Raw genomic sequence first — 22965 nt, forward strand, 5'->3', positions numbered from 1 at the left:
GTGCTCTATTAATAAAGCCTGTCAAAATGTCTGTGGATTTGTGTTCAAGTTTGCCACCCTACAGTGAGGGAAAGGGAAGCTTTGATATTATATTTAGCCAAACATGTGACAGCACGTTGGCACAAACCACCGCGTTGGTTTTATATGTGCACTCTGTCTGCAGGCAAGCTACAATAGTTGGCAAATGTTAGCTATAGATGCTAGTATGGGGCTGAGAGTGATGGGCCGTTTGCTGCCAGTCTTGGTTTTGGCATTGAAAATAGGTCTGCAGGCTGTGTTGTTGAACAAGTTCTTGGCATCAGCAATACTCCAAAGGGGGGAGGGAAAAAAAACAAACCAAAAACAACAACTGGAAGTTTGAAGCACATTCTTAATTTCTAGTTTAATTATCACTGAAGGGCACAGTCATGGACATTTTTTAAAGTAGTAAGTGCACATAAATAGGTGACGTCAATTAAATATGCAAATGTGATAATACACACTACACTAAACTGTAATGATCGTCGATGTTTCTGACATAGCAGTTCAAAGATAATCTTGTCATTGTTATGATAGTTTCTTAACTGGTGAAAGTAAAGGTCTACGAATAAACGGAAAATAGGCGCTGATTGAAAACCTCTGTCTGCGGATTACCCATGTCGCATACACGATCAACGACATCATCCACAAGGGGAGATCTTGCAGTTTACGTGCCGAAGGAATACTTATTTATCTCGATGGATCACCCGTGACCCCGAATAAAGCAAGCCATACAAAATGGACAGATGGATGTCATGACATCAACATAAATATTTTTGAGCATGGTGGGAGTCACCTCGCTTCAGCCGTCACTTCTACTAATCACAGAACGCCAAGAGAAGCTGTCTAGGGTCAAAATCAAGGCGCTCATACAGGCCGCAGCAGGCTAAAGTCACATGTTTTTGACATCACACGCGAACTTACACGAATGTTTTTCGATTTGAGTTGGCCCGCATCACACGCGTTTGTTGACAGTGTTCACACCTTATCCAACTGAACTGAAACCACAAAGGAGGAGTTTTTAATGAAACTCACTGAAGGGTGCTTGTGTCAAACTAGCCCGGGTGACAAAAATTAGACCTCGATCCTTGATTGAAGGAGCATACAGGCATGTAATGGGGAACAGCAACCGCATGCAAAAGTTGTTCGGCAAATGTGAAATGGTTTTTACCTGCGTTGAGTTCAAGCAAGGCGCTCTTCTTCTGCTGTCTCTCTTGCTTTTCACGCTCAGCCTTTTCCTTTGCTGCCTGTGCTCTCCTCTGTTTCTCCTCAGACTCTTTACGCTTCATGTTGTCTTTGAGTGCTTGCTGTAAGAAGAAAAAAAAAACATTTAAAAACAGTGGGATTTAAAAAAAAATAAAGTTTTTGCTGTATTCAGATGACGTCGGACGGTTTACAGTGGTGGATGAGAGTTTGATACAGGTCAAGTCATACAAATTATTTTTATTTACTCTCCAAATAAAAAACATTTCACTCGTCGTGATGTCCGGCATCAGACATTATTAATGAAAAAGGCACTATTTTGCTTGAAGAACACCTGCTGATGTTCAAATACTTTGGACGGGACTGTATTCACTAGAACCATATTCTCATATGTGTACAAGGAGTTAAGGAGTAAGAAGTCTACCATCTGAAAGAGCGGTGCTTAAATGATGGTTAATTTGAATACGTTATATTACTCATGGGCGGCCCGGTGGTCCAGTGGTTAGCGCGCCAACCTCACAGTGCAAAGGTCATGGGTTCGATCCGGCTCCGACCTTCCACTGTGGAGTTTGCATGTTCTTCCCGGGCCTGCGTGGACTTTCTCCGGGTGTTCTCCCGCATTCCAAAAACGTGCATAGCAGGCTGATTGAACACTCTAAATTGTCCCTAGGTGTGAGTGTGAGCACGGATGGTTGTTTGTCTGTGTGCCCTGCGATTGGCTGTCAACCGGTTCAGGGTGTCCCCCGCCTACTGCCTGGAAAAAGCTGGGATAGGCTCCAGCACCCCCCGCGCCCCTTGTGAGGATAAAGCGGTTCAGAAAATGGATGGATGGATATTATTACTCATTACAGCACAAACAGTTTTTGCTGACAAGTAAAAAAGGAGATCATTGAGACAGAAGAAAAGTTAAGCACTGGAAATAGAACAAACTGTGGCCCACAAACCAATGGAGGGACGGTAACGTGGGTTACCTGGACAATCCCGCCCTAAGTACCTCACAGCTAAGGCTTGGCAAACAATTTGCCATCTTGAATTGAGGATAAAAAGGGCAAAGACAAGAATTTGAGGGACATGGCTTTCAATTCTCATCAGTACTCACTTCATAACATGGTTCTCCGAAGAAATCATGACGCTCTTTTAAAATGCAAAATAGAGCCCTCAGCGTGAAGGGAACAAATAAGGTACAATGTGACGTGAATTTGAATTCATTTTTGAACAATATCACCTTTGTATATAAATGCGTAAAGTGCTCATGTTGAGTGCTTGGTTGATGTTAAAAATCCAAATCAGGCAACCAGATGGGTATTTACAGGAATAATACAACTGCGTCCTCTCTCGCAGCCTTTGTTCATTTGCAGGTCCAAACATTCCATTATTTTTTACTCACCATAGTGTCTCTCTGGCAACATGATTTTTTTCCCCCCTACAGCATCCATTAGAACAACATGCAAATGAGGTTCTTATGCAAATTGGTGGATGGCATCAGCTCGCAAATTCTAGGGACCTCAAAAGCCTACTTTCCTTACTTGTAAGCAGACGGAAACACTGATCCTAATACCCTCGCAGAGAAAATAATAAACACATGATTGGGATTATCAAAAACAATTCATGGCAAATAAAACTTAAATTCAAAAAGGAAAGGTAAATAGAGTTAAAAATAATAATAATAATAATAAAAGATTGTAACACAAATACTGTGGCATGAAATTGACCAAGTTATGACGTGCTCACTTGCGCAACAACCTATTAATGGTTAAGTCACAGATTTGAATGGATTTATGCTAACCTTATATCTTAGGTTCAACCAAATTCCCTGCTGTCCTGCAAAGCAATGACAGATGTAATCAGACATAACTCGATGAAAGGTCATCGTAATAGGACATGGATCTATATTGCGATGCAGATTCTCGAGGGGTGTTGGGGGGGGTGTCATTGATGCCAATAGAAAAGAGAAAGCAAGGTTTTAGGAGAGTAAATTAAATGAATAATCACAGAGGGAAAAGAAGGGAATGTGTGGAACAAAAGGCCAAAATAAAGTTGTATTTTAGATTTGAAGGTCCACAAAGTCAAACAAAGTAATCAAAGTTAAGATCACGACAGTATTCTGTCATTCCAAAAATGTCAGGAGTCATGCCATATTGTGCGTACAAAACTCTTAATAGAGTGATGATGCAGAGTGAGAGGGAGGGAGAGAGAGACACTGCCCTCAGCTCTCCTCATCACTCCAGGTCTGTCCCCCCCCCTCCCACTCCCCCTGCCTCTTCTCCTGGATGTCTACCATTAGCCACGCTCAATTGGATTCCTGTCAGATGTGCGGCCTCGCCCTGGGTCTCCTTCCTATGGGTGACTGAGCATGCGGCATGTGTGTGCGCTTGTTTGGGTAGGCCTTTGTATGCACTTGTCATTTCGCTGCTTTTTTTTTTTTTTTGTCGAGGAAAAGCCGCACAGCTTCCCCCTTCCCCCACGCACACACAAACAAGTGCACATTTTTTCAGAGCACAGCACACATACTTGCGGTTTAAGGCTCAGTTCATTACACGCAGTGGTCTCCAAACATGTACCTATTAGCATGGACATTGGCACAGCAGTGTATATGCTGACACAGATGTGACCAAGAGGTGACTGTGCTGAGATTTAGTGCGTGAACGCGCTCTTTGACCTCACTTTGGCTTCCAGCAGGATGATGGCGGAAAGGCACCTTTTGAACAAATGACTCAGGGTGTTAGCTGCTTGCACCTTGGCCTATTAAAGTGGAATAAATGACAGCACGGGGAGTTCTGGCCATATATTCAAAGTCCTTACAATGCTTTGCTTCTTCAATTATCATTGACGGAAATGTTCAGTGGGACCCAACGGTAACGTCAATGAGATGATGATGATGATGAAATGTAACGCTTTAGAAATTGGCCCAAGGATAATATCGTAAACATAAACGGAAAATATGTATTGACACAATCAATGGGATATGCAAATTTAACATTCAGTCACATTTACTCCCATTTGACTTTGTCGACACCAGCACGCACGCACGCACGCCACGATGACGAACAGCCATAACGGCCCTCAACATGAATGAAACAGAAAAAAAATTGCAACAGGTAAAAGTGCACGTAACGCATCCCAGTGTACTCACTGTGAACATGGTCCGGAAGTTGCTGAGGTCAGTGAAGAGCTCCTCCACCGATGTTTTCTTTGGATCGACAGCAAAATACTCCAAAAGATTCAGGTAAAGCGTTTCCATGCTGCTGTGCATGGTCACAAGCTTGCCATACTGCTCACGTGCCACCTTGCTGAAGCTGTGAGGGTGTTGGTCAAGGTCCAGCACAAATTCATTATGCATGCAGCATATTAGCAGCGCAAGTACATGAAGTCGCCTGAAAGGCTCAAAAGGAAAGGTCAGGATTAACCTGATGTTATTTATATTGCGGCTACCCAGGGGTGGCGCAAAGGGCGGGGGCGCGAGGTTGTCGGCGACTTCCGGGAACATATTTAAAATTTAAAACTAGAAGATCAAATTTGTAGTTACCAGGAAGAAAAATGCACCTTTTACCAGAGTTAAATGATATGGTCACGGCAAATTCTGGCTAGGGATGGAACTATTTACAGACGCAGAAAAAAATGTTGCTACATTTTCAGAGCCCAGAAGATAAGACCGGAGATTGGCTGGGAACAAAAGTTTGGACAAGTGCCCTGTTTCTAAATCCCATTGAATATCTGATGGAGTTGACACAGTTAGTCTGCAGACGGCAAACATCAAACCCAAGGTAACTGGAGCAGTTTACTTACGAGTGAGCCAAAACAGCAATTGACATGTCAAACTGAGGGGTCCAGAAAATACTCTGTTGCCTACCAAATTTAGGAGGAAATGTGGACAATGACATTTGCAAAAAGGCCTTGTAAGGAACTGGAGCGGTTGTCAAAGGCTTCACGAATGTGCCGGCCTGTCTTTTTTACCAAGCAGTAAATTGTATTGCTTTGATGAGCTGCTACTTCTGTAGCCATACAACATGTTGTTACGATTAGGAAATAAGGTATGTGTGCAAGCAGTCATATCGACAAAATGTATAAAAACATGCCCACGGTGCACTGACAGTTTGAATATCGATCATAAACTCAAAGTAGCCGTTCCAAGTTGAGACTCCATCATTATCAGGAGAAATTGCCCACGCAATGAGTGATGACAAATGCTGACAGTTCTGCTCACCCCTGCTCAACATTGCACCAAAACACAAATTTTGAAATCTGTCAGTTTGGCATTTGCAAGACCTTTGAAAGGCAGATGCAGTAAAGCAAGAAGCTAATTAAGGCCTTCATTTTTAAAACAAGATTTTTTTTCGGGATCCATAGACACTATTCATATATCCACGGCTGCAAAGGGCACAACGGCATATCACATAGCCGCATAAGATGTCTGACATCACAGCCTTAGGCCAGTGTGCAACTCGCCAATGAAAAACAAAAATAAAAATATGAACTAATACGAATCACAAACATTCCCTATATTGGCCAAACATGGCGCGTGGGCCTGACTTTGCCCAGGTTTTCAGTTAAATTAAACCATGAGGTTGGCGGATTTGGGTGGGCAGGTGGGGTGGGGGGGGGGAGTGGTACAAAACAGTAACCTCTGCTGCCCCTTTGAGAAGCAGACCAACATTTTCATGCACACTCTGGTTTATATTATCTGTCTACATGTGTTGCTGTTTGTTTTCCTTCGGTCACACCAACTACATGCAAATTGTTAAACTGTGTGCCTGCAGTTTCCCATTGTATATTAGCATTAAGCTAGCAGAAACTCAGTGGTTGTTTGACAGTGTCCTTCAGCTGGTAATTGGGGGGGGTAGCTTGAAGCCTCTTTTTGACGGAACATTTACTGATTACAGCCAACGAATTGCCATTTGTTGTCAAGTGAGTTAAGACACCTGCCACTGCACGAAAAAAAAGAAAAAAAAATTCAAGCAACGTCTCAAATTGGTCCACTCGTATGCTAAAGGCACCACTGTATATCTAAAAAAAAATCTACTGAGTATGCCATGTAGTATTTCATGTGTTTAAAGGATATTGCCATTTTATTGACAAACATGTCACTGGGGTCATCAGGGGACGAGAAAGTCTCAAGGTCTCTCTCCAGCTGCAACAGCTGCCTCTCCATCTGCCTGAGGCTCTTTTCCAAATTCTCTGCAGACACTAACACACACCCGCATGCATTCAGGCGCACGCAGAGTCATAATAGTGCAAAGAACACACAATGCCATGCCAACAAAATTGGAGGAAAAAGAAGCAGAAAGGACAACAGAGTTATTTCAGACATCAAATGCATTACTATATTGAGGGTCTAAATGGATCAAAGTGGCCAAAATACATCCACACTGTACTGTACTGTGGAAACGACAGAGAAAAATAGACAAAAGACATATGTGTTGTTCATATGAATCAATTGCACGAGGTGGAGAAACACAAAACACTGAGTCAAAGTTCATGGACAACATTTGACTAACTGTTTTTGCAGATGTGTGATTAAACACGTGATGCTACTAAGGGGATATGATTAAAACGTTGACAGTCTAAGTGTCATATGTTACCCCAGATAATGTTTTACATGAAGTAAAAAAACATCAAGTGAAAGTGGAGACACAGAGATGCTCACATATCAGTCTCAACAGATTTACACTTCATGTACAGATGCAATTCTCAATTCTCAACTCAACTGTATTTATAGAGCACTTTAAAACAACCACCAATTGTCAAATCCAGATCATCTGTATCCTTACTAATCTGCAAAAAAACATGAGTTAGGGTGAGAGAATCTGCATCGTCAAGCAAAGGAAGCAATGAGCCACACTTTCTGTTACGATGGCCATGCCTGCCAATTCCGGAAAGTCCGTGATTAGTACCGTGATTAGACTGTACTTGTCCCCCCAAAAATATCAAAAATAATTTATGACTTAAATTACCGTGATTAGACTGTACTTGTCCCCCCAAAAATATAGGCTCCTTATTTTGAAGTAGCAGCAAATGTACATTGATACAAATACTTAGTGAGAAGGGAATACGGGTATAAGGAATACAGTGCGATAGCTGGCAAGCTAGCTAGCTAGATCTACAAAATATATAAAACAATTTAGTCAATATTAACCAATCTGGTGGCATGGACCTATGAGGCATATTAAGTCAGTGCCAGCAAATGTTTGTGTCTCCCTTCATTTTACTTCTGTGTGTACAAGCCAGAGTGATTTTATGGGCGCTGGAGTCTGAACGGCTATGTGGCAGAGAGATTGCTGCCAGATGTAGAACGATTTAAAGGAATAAAAATTGTTACATTTGCGGGGGTCAAATCCCCCATTGACACCGGTTTTACTACTTTGCCAACCCGCTGTGTGATAAATAAGAATGAGTAGCACACATCTCTGCGCACACTTTCACAGGGCACAGGACACAGAGCTCCACTATACAGTTGATCATTTTGTGTTTGGGAATTAAGGGACTGAAAATGCAATTACGCTTTCAGACGGAAAACACTGAGACAGCAAACACACTCAAGCATACTTAAGAACGTGAGCCAGATTTCAAACACATAGAATGCAACTAACCTAACACATGCTATTTGGATATTCACAAAGACCATGAATAAATATACACACACACACACACACACACACACACACACACACACACACACACACACACACATTATGTATACTTTGTGTTTGAGGTTTTTACATTTATTATTTTAATTAAGTACATATCTGTCACAGGTTTCGTTGAAAAATCGCAATTTGCGATTATTATGGAAAATTGTAGGATGAACTAGTTAAAAAATGTTAATCGCTTGACAACACGGGGGGTTCCAGCCATCCATTTTTGAATTAGTAAAACATCTTCAGAAAGAGTCCACTTCCCTTGAATTCAATAAGAAAACACTCTCATTCCCCTTTTATCACCTCACCAGTTATACAGGTAGGCACTTTGTCAGGTCATTTGGAGGGAACACTATTTACTGCTTATCTTCTTCACAAAAATTAATTTTGAGGTTAAAAGTTTAATGCCACTTTCCCAGTCGAGTGTTTTCTCTGTCCTGTCGAGATCATAATGAGTTTTTGCTGATAGAATATCCCGCGAAAGTTACTTTGAACAAATAATTAAAATCAACCTTTCAGACTTTTTGGAGTCAGTCCAAAAATACCAGGCACTGGTTCCCAATAAAACCAAAAGAGATTCCAATGCTTGTGGTTATGCAATTTAACTAATTAAATTCTACTTTTGCACAACTCTCTCAGTCAATAAAATAAAACAAATGTATTGTTGCTGTCAGGTAAAAATCTCAAATAATATTTTTTTTTTAGCATCCATCCATTCAAACATTTTTGTCCTTTTTCAGGTTGGCGGGGAGCATAAAAAGCCAATCTAAACTGACAGACTAAATGTAGAGTACCATTTCGTTGTTAATCAGTCAGTGGCATCAGAGTTCAGTTTAGTGTGTGGGTGTGTTGATATCACAATCTCGACTAAGACAAGTTTGTCTTTATTTATTTGGCCAAATGGCAAACTGTAGCACAGGGGTCTCCAACGTGGTGCCCATGGGCACCAGGAAGGCCCCCAAGGACCCCCCGATGAGTAGCCCGAAGGCCAGTTCTAAAAATAGCTCAACGATGTTGGGACATCGTGAGTGCCTTGGAATGTTGTAGAAGTGAAGATTTGAAAATTTAAACACTCACAGAGATACACAGAAATAAGATGAGATTCAAAGGAATAAAGTGTTGCATATTACTACTTATCTGTGTATGTCATTAATTATTGAAAAAAATAACGAGAAGAAAATTATGAAAGGTTACTTGCGCAAATGTGTTATTTCAGACGGACGGATTTGCTCACGAGGATTATTCGAACCACGCTCAAGGACAGTCATGAATTGCAAGCAGGTAGTTAGTTGACTCTATGTAAAGTGCAGTGTACTTTGATTTCTCAAATGGTTGTAGAAATTGTAAAATGGAAAAATTTAGGTGTGTCAAGTGTGAATTTGCATGACGCTTACCCCTGCTTGCTCGGTCCACATGTTGAAGGTCCTCAACAAATTTGATCACATCTGGAAATTCCTCTTCACATATTTGGGCCAGGAAATGGAGCAACGTGGTCGTCTGGTCATTTGACTTAGTATCCTTCAGCTGGTTAAATCAGAGAGCCACCCAAAAAAAAAAAAAAAAAAAAAGTAAAAATACATTCACAGGGTGGCAATAACCAATTCAAGTAGCACTAAAATATGGACCAATGTGTAAGGAACCATGGTGTTCACTGCAAGACGCAAAGGCAATCAGATAAGCAACTAAATACTACTTCTTGTGATCATTTTAACCATGAATGTTCATATTACACTGTATTATTTTTCAAAATACCAGAAGCCATGTTTCTAAACTGCAGTTTTTTTTTAATTTGTTATTTCATTATCATGAGCGTCACACCTGTCAGCATTAATAACAATATCCACGTTAGTATTGTCAAGCTGCACAGAGGGAGTTCAGATTCCAACCGAAACCCATCCATACAGAAATAGTCTTTTGTTTAACCCCAAATAGCAAGTTGAATGATTACACAGTACATCAATGTGACTTGTGGTACAAAGCTACTTTTTTAATGGGGAAGTATGAAATAAACAATATCTCCTATGCGTCCCCCACTAGTCTTAACACAGCATGAGACGAGAACCACAGTCGCAATTTTGCCAGCTACAACACACTTGAGTAAACCAGGTTTGTTCAAAAGTGATCAGTAGGAACAACAACTGTGTCAGGCTAGCACATCAAACTGTTCATAGTCATTCACGTTTGTTGAACTACCCTTGGAAAAAAAGACAAAAAAACAATCAGACGCCGACAGCTCTCGCCAGCCAATTTGAAGCACTGAAGCGTAGCTTCACGCCAGGCAACAGGCGTAATTCAGTGTCAGTGTATCCATCCATTATCTGATCTGTTTATCAATTCAGTCTTTATTTGATTTTTTTTCTTTTTTTTTTTTTTACGCGCCCTTGAACGTTTTAGGACAGCTATGTGTTTTTGATGTCGGTAACAAGAGTTTGTGACGGCAAAACAAACACCCTAAACACAGTCTGGAAGATGACTCATGTCAGCTGTCATGCCGTGACACGCTGCCGGAAAAAAAACTTCACAACAAAAGCATTGCAGGGCATTAATGTCCAAATATTATTTGGTAAGGTCAGATTTATTTTGAAGTCGGCGGCATGTTCCAGTCATGCAAAGCAGGAACAATAGTTACTGCGGCTGGTGTAACTTCTTCCTGAAAGTGTGCACGTCAATAAGTGGGTCCTCCAGGTGCTAATTTCTTCTGCATTTGGCATGTCGTCAAACACATGACTCATTTTTACTCCTTTTCAACCTGTTTCAGCAATGTGACCCGTGATTTGTTTTTTAAATATCCGGAACAATCAGTGTTATGGGCGTAACGAGTTAACGTGCAATGATTTCTGTCACAAAATAAGGACAATCGGTAACAGTTGGCAGCTTTGGATAATGAAGATACCCTCCACCAAATTATCCATTGAATTAATCGTTTGCTTGTTTCCTTCTTAAATTCTCACAGGAGCTTCTTAATTCATCCACATATTTTTCACAGTTGACAATCTCAACATTCTATTTGCTGCACAGTGCTTAAAAGTCAAATGTAAACAGAAGGGTAATGTTTGCAGTAATCAGCCTTTCATATCAGCATCTACCTCGTACCCACCACAAAGGTGATACAATCATCCAAAATGTGCACTGAATCATCAGCATATTTCAAAAAGAAGAACCCCCCACCGCCCCGCCAAAAAAACAACAACACTTTCTCATGTTGATTGTACCACTGTTCACCCAATTCATCAAGTAGACACATACCATAAATGTTATTTATCGGAACGTAATATTGAAAGCCCAAGTTTAACAGGGCAGAATGTTGTCAGTGATGAATGGCTGCTTTGGTAGTTATGCAGCTCAAGATGGATGAGTCTCCTACCCAAGGATTACACTCTACTCTCTGTCATCATCACTATCGTGCAGAAAAAGTGACTGTTCCGTCTTCATGCTATAGAAAATGCACAGGCATTAGCCAAGTCCTTGCCACCTGAAGCAAGGATAGTCCAACGAGGTCCGCATACGTGATTAAGGTTAGATTGGATTGATTAATTTTGTACTAGCCAGGGTTAGTTTTCTGTTTGCATTTTTTTCAGCGCTTTGAAAGGATTTCAACCGTTGTGGAAATGAGACCTGATATAGTTTAACCTCTACAAAATTCTAAATTGCCTATTTTTTGCAAACAAATGACTGATTTGGATGAGACTGTTATTGCGCACGTGTGTGTGTGTGTGTGTGTGTGGGGGTGTGGGGGGGGGGGGTCTCCTTATTTGTTTGTGGCTGGAATTAAATGTTCAGACCAAGTCGCCCCAAAACCAATCCTGATAAAAGTAGCTGCTGCCGAACCAACCATTAAGAAATCCAGTTTGGATCTACACTGCACAGTTGAAGGGACAGATTTTATTGTTTGCTCTCAGCAGATATGCATCATGTCAGCATAGACAGAGGGAAAAAAAAAACGCGCATGAAATTGCATATTTTGAGACCACCTGATTGTAGATGCGGATAAAAATCAGTGCTATATCAGGTATCTGCTAATGTGAGCGCAGTGAAGGTGAACCCCCGTAACTGATCTAGACAAAGGCCAAAAATACACGCGCTGGCTACACAAGTAATACCCACGATTAACGCCGACCCTGCGTTTGACCTTGCCGGATGATTGTGATTTGTTTAATTACTATGAATGAAAATGATAGCGCACCCTAAATGATGGGCCTAAAACTCAATTTGGCCATTTTGCTTGATCACATTTGAAATTCTCAAAAAAATCGGTCAAGGCTCACCTTGCACAGGGAACTGAGGTCAAAGCCGAACGATTGGGCATTACGGGAACCCGCGTTCAGGTAGTTGCCCAGCAGCAGCACAAGTTCCAGCAAGCGGCCAAAGGAGCGGCTCGTCTTGACTTCATCGCAGGCGGCGTTTACAGCCAGAATATCTGGACGCAGGTTGTTGACCTGCTCGTCAAACTGCAGTCGGAAGAGGATATGGTTGAGTCGTGGGCGCAGTCGCTTCACGCCGCTCATCTAGGACACGACACACAGACGGAAGATCAAGAAAAGGGAGGTGAGGTGAAATAAATAAAGATGAATCTCCCGAAAATGACCAACTCCAGATGCCTTCTCGCCAAGCAAGTTTAATGTCAGAAACATACCGGCGACCATCATGCTCAAGAGTGTTGCTAGGCAGGTGTAATAGATGCTGGCATTGATTCGATTTGGGACCCAGGACTGTTAAGTTAATTATAGAGTTAGTGTCCATACAGGGAAGGTGAAGGGAATACACACAACAGGCTGCCTTGGATTACGACTCTCACACAATTAGAGCAAATTGGAAAATATTGCGTTGGGCCCCAAGACCTGGACACAACGGTGATTGTGGATGCGTGGTGGGTTAAAAAGACAGCTGGCTGTGCAATTTGATTTTCCATTTCGTGTAATTACAGCGAGGGCAAAGATATCAAATGACTATCCCAGTACGTACGTACGTATGTGTGTGTTCTTTCAAAAGTGAAAGGATTTAAAAAAAAATAAAATAAAAAAACGAATAATGTAAAGAACTACATTTTAATACTTTGGACCGTAAAGCGCTGTACAAGAACATATTTGGGAGTAAATGTTTTGGCAACTTGTAAAATGCGTCCGTGTGAAGTGTCAACAACAATCTAAATCCCAGATGAAAGACTAATCCAAAACGCTGCCAGTCATGAGCTGACTACACACGAGTGGGGGTTATTCGTATAATAAATATGGATATTAACCAAGCTGAAGCCAAGTCCAATTATCAAGTCCAGCAAGAATTATAATATACAGTTGGATCGACATTTTTTTGTTAAAGTTATTCAATTGTTCCTGTTGGGTAGTAAAAACATGGTAAGATATATATCAATATATTTTTTCTCCTTACGGTAAACATGCTGCTTGAAGGAGACATGGCACGTTCAAAAAGTGACACGCTCCTCATGCAAATTTCTCCGCAAGCCTCGTTTGAAAAGAAATCGACAGCAGTGTTTCTTTTTAAAAGTGCATAAATTAAGGAGGTAGTCCAGGTGTCATTTAAGGCTCAAAAAGACTGACTGTTAAAAAGCTGTGACTGAGAATATTCATTTGAAAGTGCCGCTGTGTATGACCGCTACGTGAGGAAACGTACATTTCAGGTAAGTCTTCGCATTATGAACATTAACGTTCTGTGAAACAATTTAGATTTTTTTTCACAGAAAAAAAAGGCCATTCAATTCATTCTTGTTACAGTCAGAGGCTGTTGACAAATGGCTTGTCAAGTATCCATCCATCCATTTTCTGAACCGCTTTATCCTCACATTATGAATGTTCACGTTCTGTGAAACAATTTTGATTTTTTTTCACAGAAAAAAAGGGCAATCAATTCATTCTTGTAACAGTCAGTGGCTGTTGACAAATGGCTTATCAAGTATCCATACATCCATTTTCTGAACCAGTTGACAGCCAACCGAGGGACAATTTCGAGGGTTTCATGAGCCTGCCATGCATGTTTTTGGAATGTGGGAGGAAACCGGAGTACCCGGAGAAAACCCACGCAGGGATGAGGTGAACATTCAAACTGCATGGAGGAAGGCCGAAGCCGGAATTGAACACTGCACCTCTACACCATGAGACGGACGTGAAAACCAGTCGACCAGCACATCTCCGCTTGTCAATGGGGTCGCGAGGGGTGGATGAATAAAAATGATATGATACGATATGAAAAGTAAGATATGCACATTCACAAGTATGCATTCATGAATGGCGGAACACGGAGCCGCTGTTAAGTGTATGCTCTGCACGATAATGACACTGCTCAAACTTTGTTGCCATGGTTCCCATTTACTTCTGATTTTAAAGCATTTCTACGATCAATTTTTCCCAAATCATATTCTTTTAGCGGTTCCAGTGAATTATTTTTTATTTCTCTGCTTTCTTTTAAATGTCTTTAGTGCTTTTGTTTTTTTTTAATGTCTTCAATTCTTTGGCCTTTAAATGTTGTTTTTGTAACTGATGTGAAGCACATTGTGGATGAAATGCACAATATAAAGAAAGCTGCCTTTGATTGCTTCCTGCCATCGGGAGCACGCGACTCCCATACCTCAAAGTGTCAGCATTTTAAAAACGTCTATACGGACAGAGACCTTTGGATGAATGCAAAGAGAAGAAAAAAAATCCGGTTTCAGTAGTTTAATTCCTGTGCAAATGGACCCTTAGTCACTGCAGATGTGATGTAGAAATTGAATCGTTTTGGATTAAGTACAGAAAGAATATTACATTTGCGAGTTTGTTTGCATGTGTTTGTTTGCATGGACACTCACTACAACCCCGAACTGCTCCGGCTCTGACAAATTTGGATAATCATTCTTGTACTTGGCCAAAGCATTCAGCTGCTCCTGCTCAGGCAAGTGCTTCACAAGGTTCTGCAATGATAAGAGGGGAAAAAGGAATAAATGTAGCTGGCGGGTTGAGATGAGAAAGGGGGGGGGGGGGAAATAGAAAAGGAAAAAAAAAAAAGAGAAACACATACATTAAAAAAATAAAATAAAATAGATTTGTGTATGGTCAGGATGTTTGACGCTTTCAACACTGTATAGCGCCCAGCAAGGTGGTGATGTTAGATATTCACTTTTCCGAACATCTCCAAACTAAAGTAGTGCTGGGGCTTTCTGGAACACGATACTCACTCTCATGCTTTGTTCTTTTTCTGGCTTTCCATCTCAAAAATCTGATACGACAACATTTTTGGCAGAAAAACTACCCTTCTGCCTTGAAAAAATGTAAAAAAAAACACAAAAAAAAGCCTCATGCAATTTTATTGGGCGCTCAAAGCCAGATTAATCTGTTCCTTGGTCCACCGGGCTGGCTCAATATACAACCACCACTATGGGCCAGAACAAACAAAAATCTGCTCTTGTCAGAATATCGAATTTTCTGCACTATAAAGCGCTTCGGATTATAAGGTGAACCTTCAATGAATGGCCTATTTTAAAACGGTTTTCATATAGAGGGCACACTGCATTATAAGGCGCATACAATAGTGGCTGAGGTTGCATAACACATCCACTAGATGGTGGTGTGACGCTAAAGGAATACAATAGAATTCAGCTTTATTTATGTACAGTAGAGCCTTCACAACTGCTGCAGCTGTAACAATGAGAACTGATCACAAACACGGCACATTAAACATATAAATACAAATGGCGTTACAAAACTATAAATGAAAGACAAAAGTTATGAAGACAATTGAATCAACACAAACCCTTTTAGGTTACAATAGGTTCCTGCTAATAATCACTATTAGATGGCATAGAAAGACTAACAGGGAAACAACTCAATGGGGAATATAAAGAGAGTTACTGAATCTACATTAGGCGCACTAGACTATAAGGCACACTGTCGGCTTTTGAGAAAATCGAATGCTTTTAGGTGCGCCTTACACTGCGGGAAATACCATAGTCAAAAATGAAAGCCCCCGAAATTGATTAAGACGAATGAGGAGTCTCATTTTTCCCGAAGTGTAGATGCCATTGAGTTAAAAACACCAAGACAATTCGCTGTCAGACAAAACATGATCCAAAAATAACCCCACCTGAATCATTGGTTCACTGAGCTGTTCTTCGTCCACCTCCAATATCATCTGACGAATTTCGTTGTAAGGCATGCGGAAAGAACCCAGGAAAATGGCTGCAGAGAAACCAAGACATGGAAAGGAAATTGATAAATTGATAAATGTCACAGAGGGTATAAAGGTGCCTCATGAATGTACGGGTTTGGGGCTCCCCATCTCGGCTCAAGCCACCACTCAAAAAGATGCAGCGTCGGACTCCCAAGGCTCAAAATAAGCAGACTTTGCATTTTGCACCTCAATCAAACATTGAAAAGCCAAACTGCGAAAGGGCATCGACGTGGGAAGAAAGAGCTGCCAAACTCGTAATGCCCACGATTGCGCTGAATGTTTAAAAATATCACTGCCACAAAGTGCCTCGAGTTTTCGGATCTGCTCCATAAAATGCTTCCATTCAGCAGCAAATGGGGGACTCGGGAGGCGGGGAGCGCATCAAACCCGGTGGGTCCCTCCTAACCGATCGGGGAGGAGTCCTTGTGCCAAAATGAAGCATATTACCCGGCAGAAAATGTCGATGTTCAATGTGTCGTGCAACTGACATTAGTTCTCGCCGCTGCTAGCTGCGTTCTTCATCAATGCACGAGCCGCTAATGGCACTTTGGATATGTCAGCCAGCTTGCAATGTCACTGGCGCAGCACAGTGCCATAGCTAGTCATTGTCAATACACAATTACTCGAGAGGATTTTTAGTAGGACACTGCGATACTGAAATATTCAATTGCGATACCTCCTCTGTGATATTGCTATGTTATGTTGGTGACTAAAACCCTTGCGTCCGGTCACTGGGATGAACCTGGTCCTCAAAATTGGAAAGCTGCTCCTCAAATGAAGTCGTTGATCAGAAAAAGTGCTAAAAAAAGAAGAATTTAAAACAACACTGCAAATGTTGAAAACGTTCCTTCTTGGATGCAATGTTTTCATACAGTAGTTGTTTATTTACCGCATCCACTGCCATGTAACCGCCGGCTCCCAATTCCATAATTGCCGCAACGTGGTTTATCACAGTCTGTGGCCTGATTACGCTCATTTCTTTTTAAGACATCGCAACTCAACACAACGGTATTTTGAAAGCACTTTAAAACAACCACTGCTGTACATGGAGCTGCAGTGTTGTAGATGAAAAATAATTCATACAACAATAACACAATTAACTCATAACCAAGACAGGAGAAAGCACAAAAACAGTCACACTAAAAATCACGTCTCATGTTGAGTCACAAGCCAAAGAATAACAATGAGTTTTTGGACGAGTTTTAAAAATGGGCAGCGAAGGGGCTTGCCGAACGTTCAATCCAAAGAGAGGGACCGGCAACGTAAAAGGCTAATAGTGTCTGGTCCACAGACCTGAGGCAGGTACGTGGGGACGCAGTTGCTCAGAGAGGTAAGGTGACGGGAGGCCATTTCAAGATTTGAAAACAAATCATAGGATCTTAAAAATAATTCTAAAATGTTAAGGGAGCCAGTGAAGGGGAGCCAGTGAAGGGACGCCAAAGTAGAAGTTCTGTGCTCCCTCTTATGAGTACCAATCAAGAGGCGAGCAGCAGCATTCTGGACCAACTGGAGTCGCTTCATGGAGGATTGACTGACTCCAAAGTGAAGTGCATTCCGGAAATCCAGCCGGGATTTGACGAAGGCTTGAATTACTTTTTGAAAATGCTCTTGAGAAAGAAGAGGCTTTATACTTAAATGTAAACATATAATTCTTTGAAGAGAAGCTGTACGACTGAGAGCCTCCACAAGCATCTTTGAAGAGAAGAAGGTGAGGGGCGTGTAGAAGAAAACCAATACTTACACAGATTCTGCGCAATCTTGGGATCAAGCACCTTCAGCTCTTTAATTCGCTTCTTAATGGATTTTTTATCATCCAGATCCTCCTCCTCTCTTTTGGCTGATGAAAACATACAAACAGGAAATGGTGAGCTACCAATACGGTGAATAATTGCACACCTCAATGTTTATTTTGTCAAATGCAAATTGCTCACTAACTAAGGTTTACTGTATTATCTTTATTCCCAGTTCAGACACATGAGGTGTGCGTGATGTAGCGACTAGCCACGGGCATGCAATTTAAAAGGGGAAGCCAAATTATTTGTTCAAAACTTGAGACAAATGTAAAATGTTCCTCAGCATTTAGTAAACAGGAAATTGCTTATTCATTTTAAATGATTCCATACTTACCAAAGAAAAAAAAAGACATTTGTCATGAAAGGATGCTAAAAAAGTCAAGAAGATGGACTGGAAATGATTATCCCCCAAATTATTGCCATTTTTTAACAGTAACAGCGTGACTGCCAACAATCTTGTCAACAAGAAACTAGCGAGTTCAAGAATGAGCCGTCCTTTCCCATATAACTATTTTATGAAACAAACCATTTGTGTCTCATTTCTGTCAGGTCGTAGGAGAGATGAGCAGGTTGCAGCTCATAGACACGGCTTGCACACACAAAAAAAATCTAGTAAAAGCAAAGAGAGGGACGGGGAAGGGAGACTGTCCTACTGTTTAACCTGCCGTCCTTACAAGGGCTGCTACATTTTACGATGAAGTGAAGACGCGACTTGTGACATGAGCTCCTATTGAAAAGCGTGCCGGGATGTGTGCAAGCGTGCACTGCTACTTACGCACACCAAACGACAGAAACACACCGACAGTCACACAAGAGTGGACTTACGTGGCTCTTCAGTTGACGTACTCTCTTCACACTCTTTCAAAATTGTAAGGGCGGTAACGTACACAGAGGAGAGGACAGAAACAAACAAGGTTTGTTGGACTGCTCTATTTGATGCGGCGTGACAGATAAGGCAAGTTGAAAAGGACACACACAATTTTTGGAAATCAAAACGGTTGGCAGTCATTTCGAAGCGAACACTAAATAACAACATCGTTAAAGCCCAGAAAAAGCCAATGGCCAAAAAGCCAGAAGATTTACTGTCAAAACTCTTGAAACTACAATTTCACATGGGTGAATAAGATGGGCCTCAAATAAAAGTTTAAAATATTGTTCTTGTCACCAACTGACCCCAAACAACAACAGTTTGATTGTGCATTGTAATGACCAAGCCCTGCCACCAATAGTCGCAAACCCCAAAATAACTGACCGAAATGTTTCTCCCCATTTCTCCACATCCTCTGCATCTTCTGCTCGAACTGCAGCTATCCGCAAATCTTCCCTCTGCACATTTATCAATCTCCTCTTTGGTCTGTCTCTTTGCATTTCCAGCACCCTTCGACAGATATAGCGACCGTCCTTCCTCTGCGCCAAACCATCTCAATCTGGCCATCTGAGCTTTGTCTGCAAACTTTCCAGTCTGCGCTGGTCCTCTGGTGAGATCATTTAATTACCCCCCCCCCCCCACCCCTCAATTCCCCTACTGCATTCCCCGTGTATTAAATGTTTATCAGTGTTTTGGGGATAATTTATTTGTTTTCATTATTATTTGTTTTCCCAATGCATTTCACTGGGTGCCAATTATACATAAACTATTTGTGGGCTGGGCCAATTCAGTCCCAACCCCGCCCCGTGTACAGCTGGGGTCGACTGTACAGTAAATAAGCAAATTGTTTAAACTGATTGGATAGATTGGTCCAGTTTCTGATCAAATCAGTGATTGGTTATGTTTTTGTTTTGTTTTTTTTTAATCCATTGGTTTGGTGTCCAATAGTTTTGTGCCATGTTTGCATGTCATTTTTATGTAAGAGAGCCCTTTGTGCTGGGTGGGTGGGGTGAGTGTGGGTTTGTTTGTTTGTTTGTTTGTTTGTTTGTTTTGGAGGGGAGGGGGGTTGTTTGCTTCAAACCTTGTCATGTTGCAGAGTGGATGGAAATGCATTTGATCATGAAGTTTCTTGTGATGTACAAAAAAAAAAAAAAAAAACGTCGATTTTGTCCTGATTTGGAATGATATTTTGTCCTATCTGGTGAGGATGCGCGTGGTCCTATGCGGCCTCGAGGTAGTGCTAATGAAAAAGTGTGGCCCATCCCTCATCGATGGAATAAAGATGGATATGAAGCACAGTTGCATAATATCATTTTCAAGAATATTCAAGGATAAGATGACATTTTGTTGACAGGGCGAGACACTTGTTCATATGTCAAGTTATCCTTAAGATGTAAAACACAGACGTCTAGACTGTTTGTACTGTACTCTTCGAGGGAAACAGGACAATAACCTTTGCGTAGGAAACAATCCAATCCAATGAAAAGGTCGCAAAAAGGTTAAAGTCAGGCACTACTCTTACGAACTCAATGTCATCTTTTAAGTCAAGAGAAGCTGGTTACAAAAGGTCCATGACAAAGCTTTGGCAACAGGCAACCCCCACCACGAACTTCCCGCAAGGCTGGATCACTAAATTGCGCTGTGAAAACACGAAAGGGGGAACGGTGGCTGAAATAAAACTGCTGCAAAAGAGCATGACTGATGCTGTACATGACAGGCAGGCCTCAGAGACAGCAAAGTCACACCTCCAATTTCCCCACCACCCTTCACAAAACACACACAGACACACACGCACACACTGAACACACCAAATACTCCATCTGTCCAGTTTGCACACGACTCACACTAAATTTAAATTCAATCCATCGTATCTTTTCAGTGTTTTCTAATCAGGCAACAGTGTGAGACGTGTGTGCTGATTTGGCCAGATATTTTATCCAACATTTGTTCGGTGTTTCTAGCAAAGAACAGAGTATTCCATCTTCCAGATCAGTGGTCCCCAAACTTTTTTTTGTGTCACAGCTCAGTTGAAACAAGGACATGCTGTTCGCGGACCGGCAACCATTTTATGTTGCCAGTTTTAAAGCACTGGTATGGACAAGAAAGATAATTATAGAGTCTTTAAACATTTCACAAACACGGATTTTTTTCCCCCCTTATTTCATTTCAGTCATTCTGCTGTACAACAAATGTTGAATAAAATAACACAGTGAACTACTAGGAAATGGACCAATCAGGAATAATAAATCCACCTGAATATGTGAACGTAATCATTTGTAAGTTACGACGTTACCGTCATTACTACTTGCATATGTGACGGATCAAAAGATGACACAATTGATTGGCTGCTTTCATCCGGCGGCTGCCGGCTAGTTATTAGCGACTACACTGCTGATGTTTACGTGGGCAAGGTGTGTAAACTCTGCTCGCTCTTTCAAGCTTTCCACTCGATCTCTTGGGTGTTACTTGTTCAAAAGATTCAACAGGTTTCTTGTATCGCCTTGTTTTTGACAACATAGCACGCACAACAGCTTCCTCCTCCACGTCGCTTAGGGGAGGAACTTCTCTTGTCAAAATAGCGTTATATTCAGAAGTCATGGCTTCCGAGTAGCTGCGAGTTCAGCCGTACGTTTGGGCAATTGTATTACGATTACTTTCTGTTGACTGCTTCCTCTTTCATTGATTGACGCATTCAGTTTATTTCAAATTGCAAACCAACGTTGGAAGGAGGACCCCGATTGGCTAGAGTGGCGCATATTTCCGCCACGTCTCATGGAGCAAATATGCTCACAGCTCGGTGGTCTGTCTCTGTGCGGCCCGGTACCGAATGGGCCGTGGCCCGGTACTGGTCCGCAGACCGGTGGTTGGGCACCACTGTTCCAGATGACTCATCACTTGTGTACTGTATTCTCACGTCACAGACATTCGTGCATTTTAATGCAGCAACCATTAGTCGGCCCGGAGCGGAGCCTTCCTTCATACCTGCGACTTTTAATTATCAGTATGATATCAACGTTTCCAAGAAAGGGAATGCACACGTCCACCTCTCTGCCCAAAGCAAAATCCAGCAGACGTGATGCGCAACAAGTGATGAAATCCACTCCTCCGACACATCTGTCAAAGCAGCTGCTCCGTTTGACTCACCGTTTTTTTTTTCCTGCTATGGCAAAGTCTTGGCGCTCAGTCACCCTGACAGCAAGTCAACATCCCTTTCTATGGTCTCAACGCACACATCAACCACCTTGAATAATACTGACGGGACGGGACAGCAGATGAGTGAGGAGAAGGCGGGAGAGGGCGATCAGAATAATGGAGTGAGGAGCTGTTCTGCGAGAAAGATAATCAAAGTGAACCAGGCAAGGCCACATCTCCCTGTGATTCACACCCGATGACCAAGGGCCATAATTACTGTCAGACTTTAATTCCGATAGCAGCAAATTAACAGACTTGATCAAGCTTCTCTTGGCTTCTTGTACCAGGATTGCCTTGAATTCTCGACGACTGGAATATCACCTCTGCATAAACATCACTCTTCGATGTCATAGTGGTCTGCACACAAATTGACACAATTTAAAGGCTTTTTACAGGCCATCATCTCTATTCTCAGTGGAGTAGTGCCCTCTAAAGGTCACTTGTGTACACACACACACACACACACACACACACACACACACACACACACACACACACACACACACACACACACACACACACACACACACACACACACACACTCTAATGTGAGTGCCATAAGTGGTCGGGCAACAGTGTCTCTGCTCGGAGACATGACTATCTCTCTGAAATGTTAAATGTATGGCAAGCTCCGTCTGCATCACCCTAACATTTCCCAAGTCTCTTAGTGGATCGAGGCAATTCTAAATCACCCTCATCTCAAAAGTCATTTGCCCATTTCATGCAGATGATGGAAGCAAGTCTGCTTCCGGCTGTCTCTACTTACCAACCCCAAAATACACAAATCACAAGTCTGGATGAGAAAAATCAAAACAGGAAAAATGTTGCAAACGCAAATATCTTTTTAAGGAGCCAACACATTACTTGGGTGATGTGAGGACATAAAAACACAAATTGGGAAGAAATTGAAACGCTGATGCTTGAGAAACAGTGGTGGCCAAAATTAAACAGGGGAATGATGATGGAGAAGAGTGCTACTGAAAAATAGAGATCAACGAGCATACAAAATAGGGCCAAAGAACATGCCGGATCGCTTACAAAATTGGCAACCTTGAAATGATATGGACTAACTCGCACGTATCATTAGCTTTCTACAACA

General features: G+C 41.7%; 1 protein-coding gene across 3 annotated transcripts in view; it reads right to left on the reverse strand.

Annotated features, from left to right (window-relative positions):
- The window catches only part of LOC109524634 (protein diaphanous homolog 3), a 66990-nt gene that overhangs the window by 24336 nt on the left and 19689 nt on the right, over positions 1-22965 (reverse strand). For all 3 annotated transcript variants that reach the window (XM_019884636.1, XM_019884635.1, XM_019884633.1), the window contains 8 exons: positions 17755-17850; positions 15927-16021; positions 14656-14757; positions 12122-12361; positions 9251-9380; positions 6281-6405; positions 4355-4519; positions 1190-1325 (listed from right to left, as the gene is read on the reverse strand). In XM_019884636.1, the coding sequence (XP_019740195.1) occupies positions 1190-1325; positions 4355-4519; positions 6281-6405; positions 9251-9380; positions 12122-12361; positions 14656-14757; positions 15927-16021; positions 17755-17850 (1089 nt within the window). The remainder of the gene's footprint in view (positions 1-1189; positions 1326-4354; positions 4520-6280; positions 6406-9250; positions 9381-12121; positions 12362-14655; positions 14758-15926; positions 16022-17754; positions 17851-22965) is intronic.

The sequence above is a fragment of the Hippocampus comes genome, unplaced genomic scaffold (assembly GCF_001891065.2).
Source record: "Hippocampus comes isolate QL1 unplaced genomic scaffold, H_comes_QL1_v1.1 scaffold21, whole genome shotgun sequence".
NCBI classification, from domain to species: domain Eukaryota; kingdom Metazoa; phylum Chordata; class Actinopteri; order Syngnathiformes; family Syngnathidae; genus Hippocampus; species Hippocampus comes.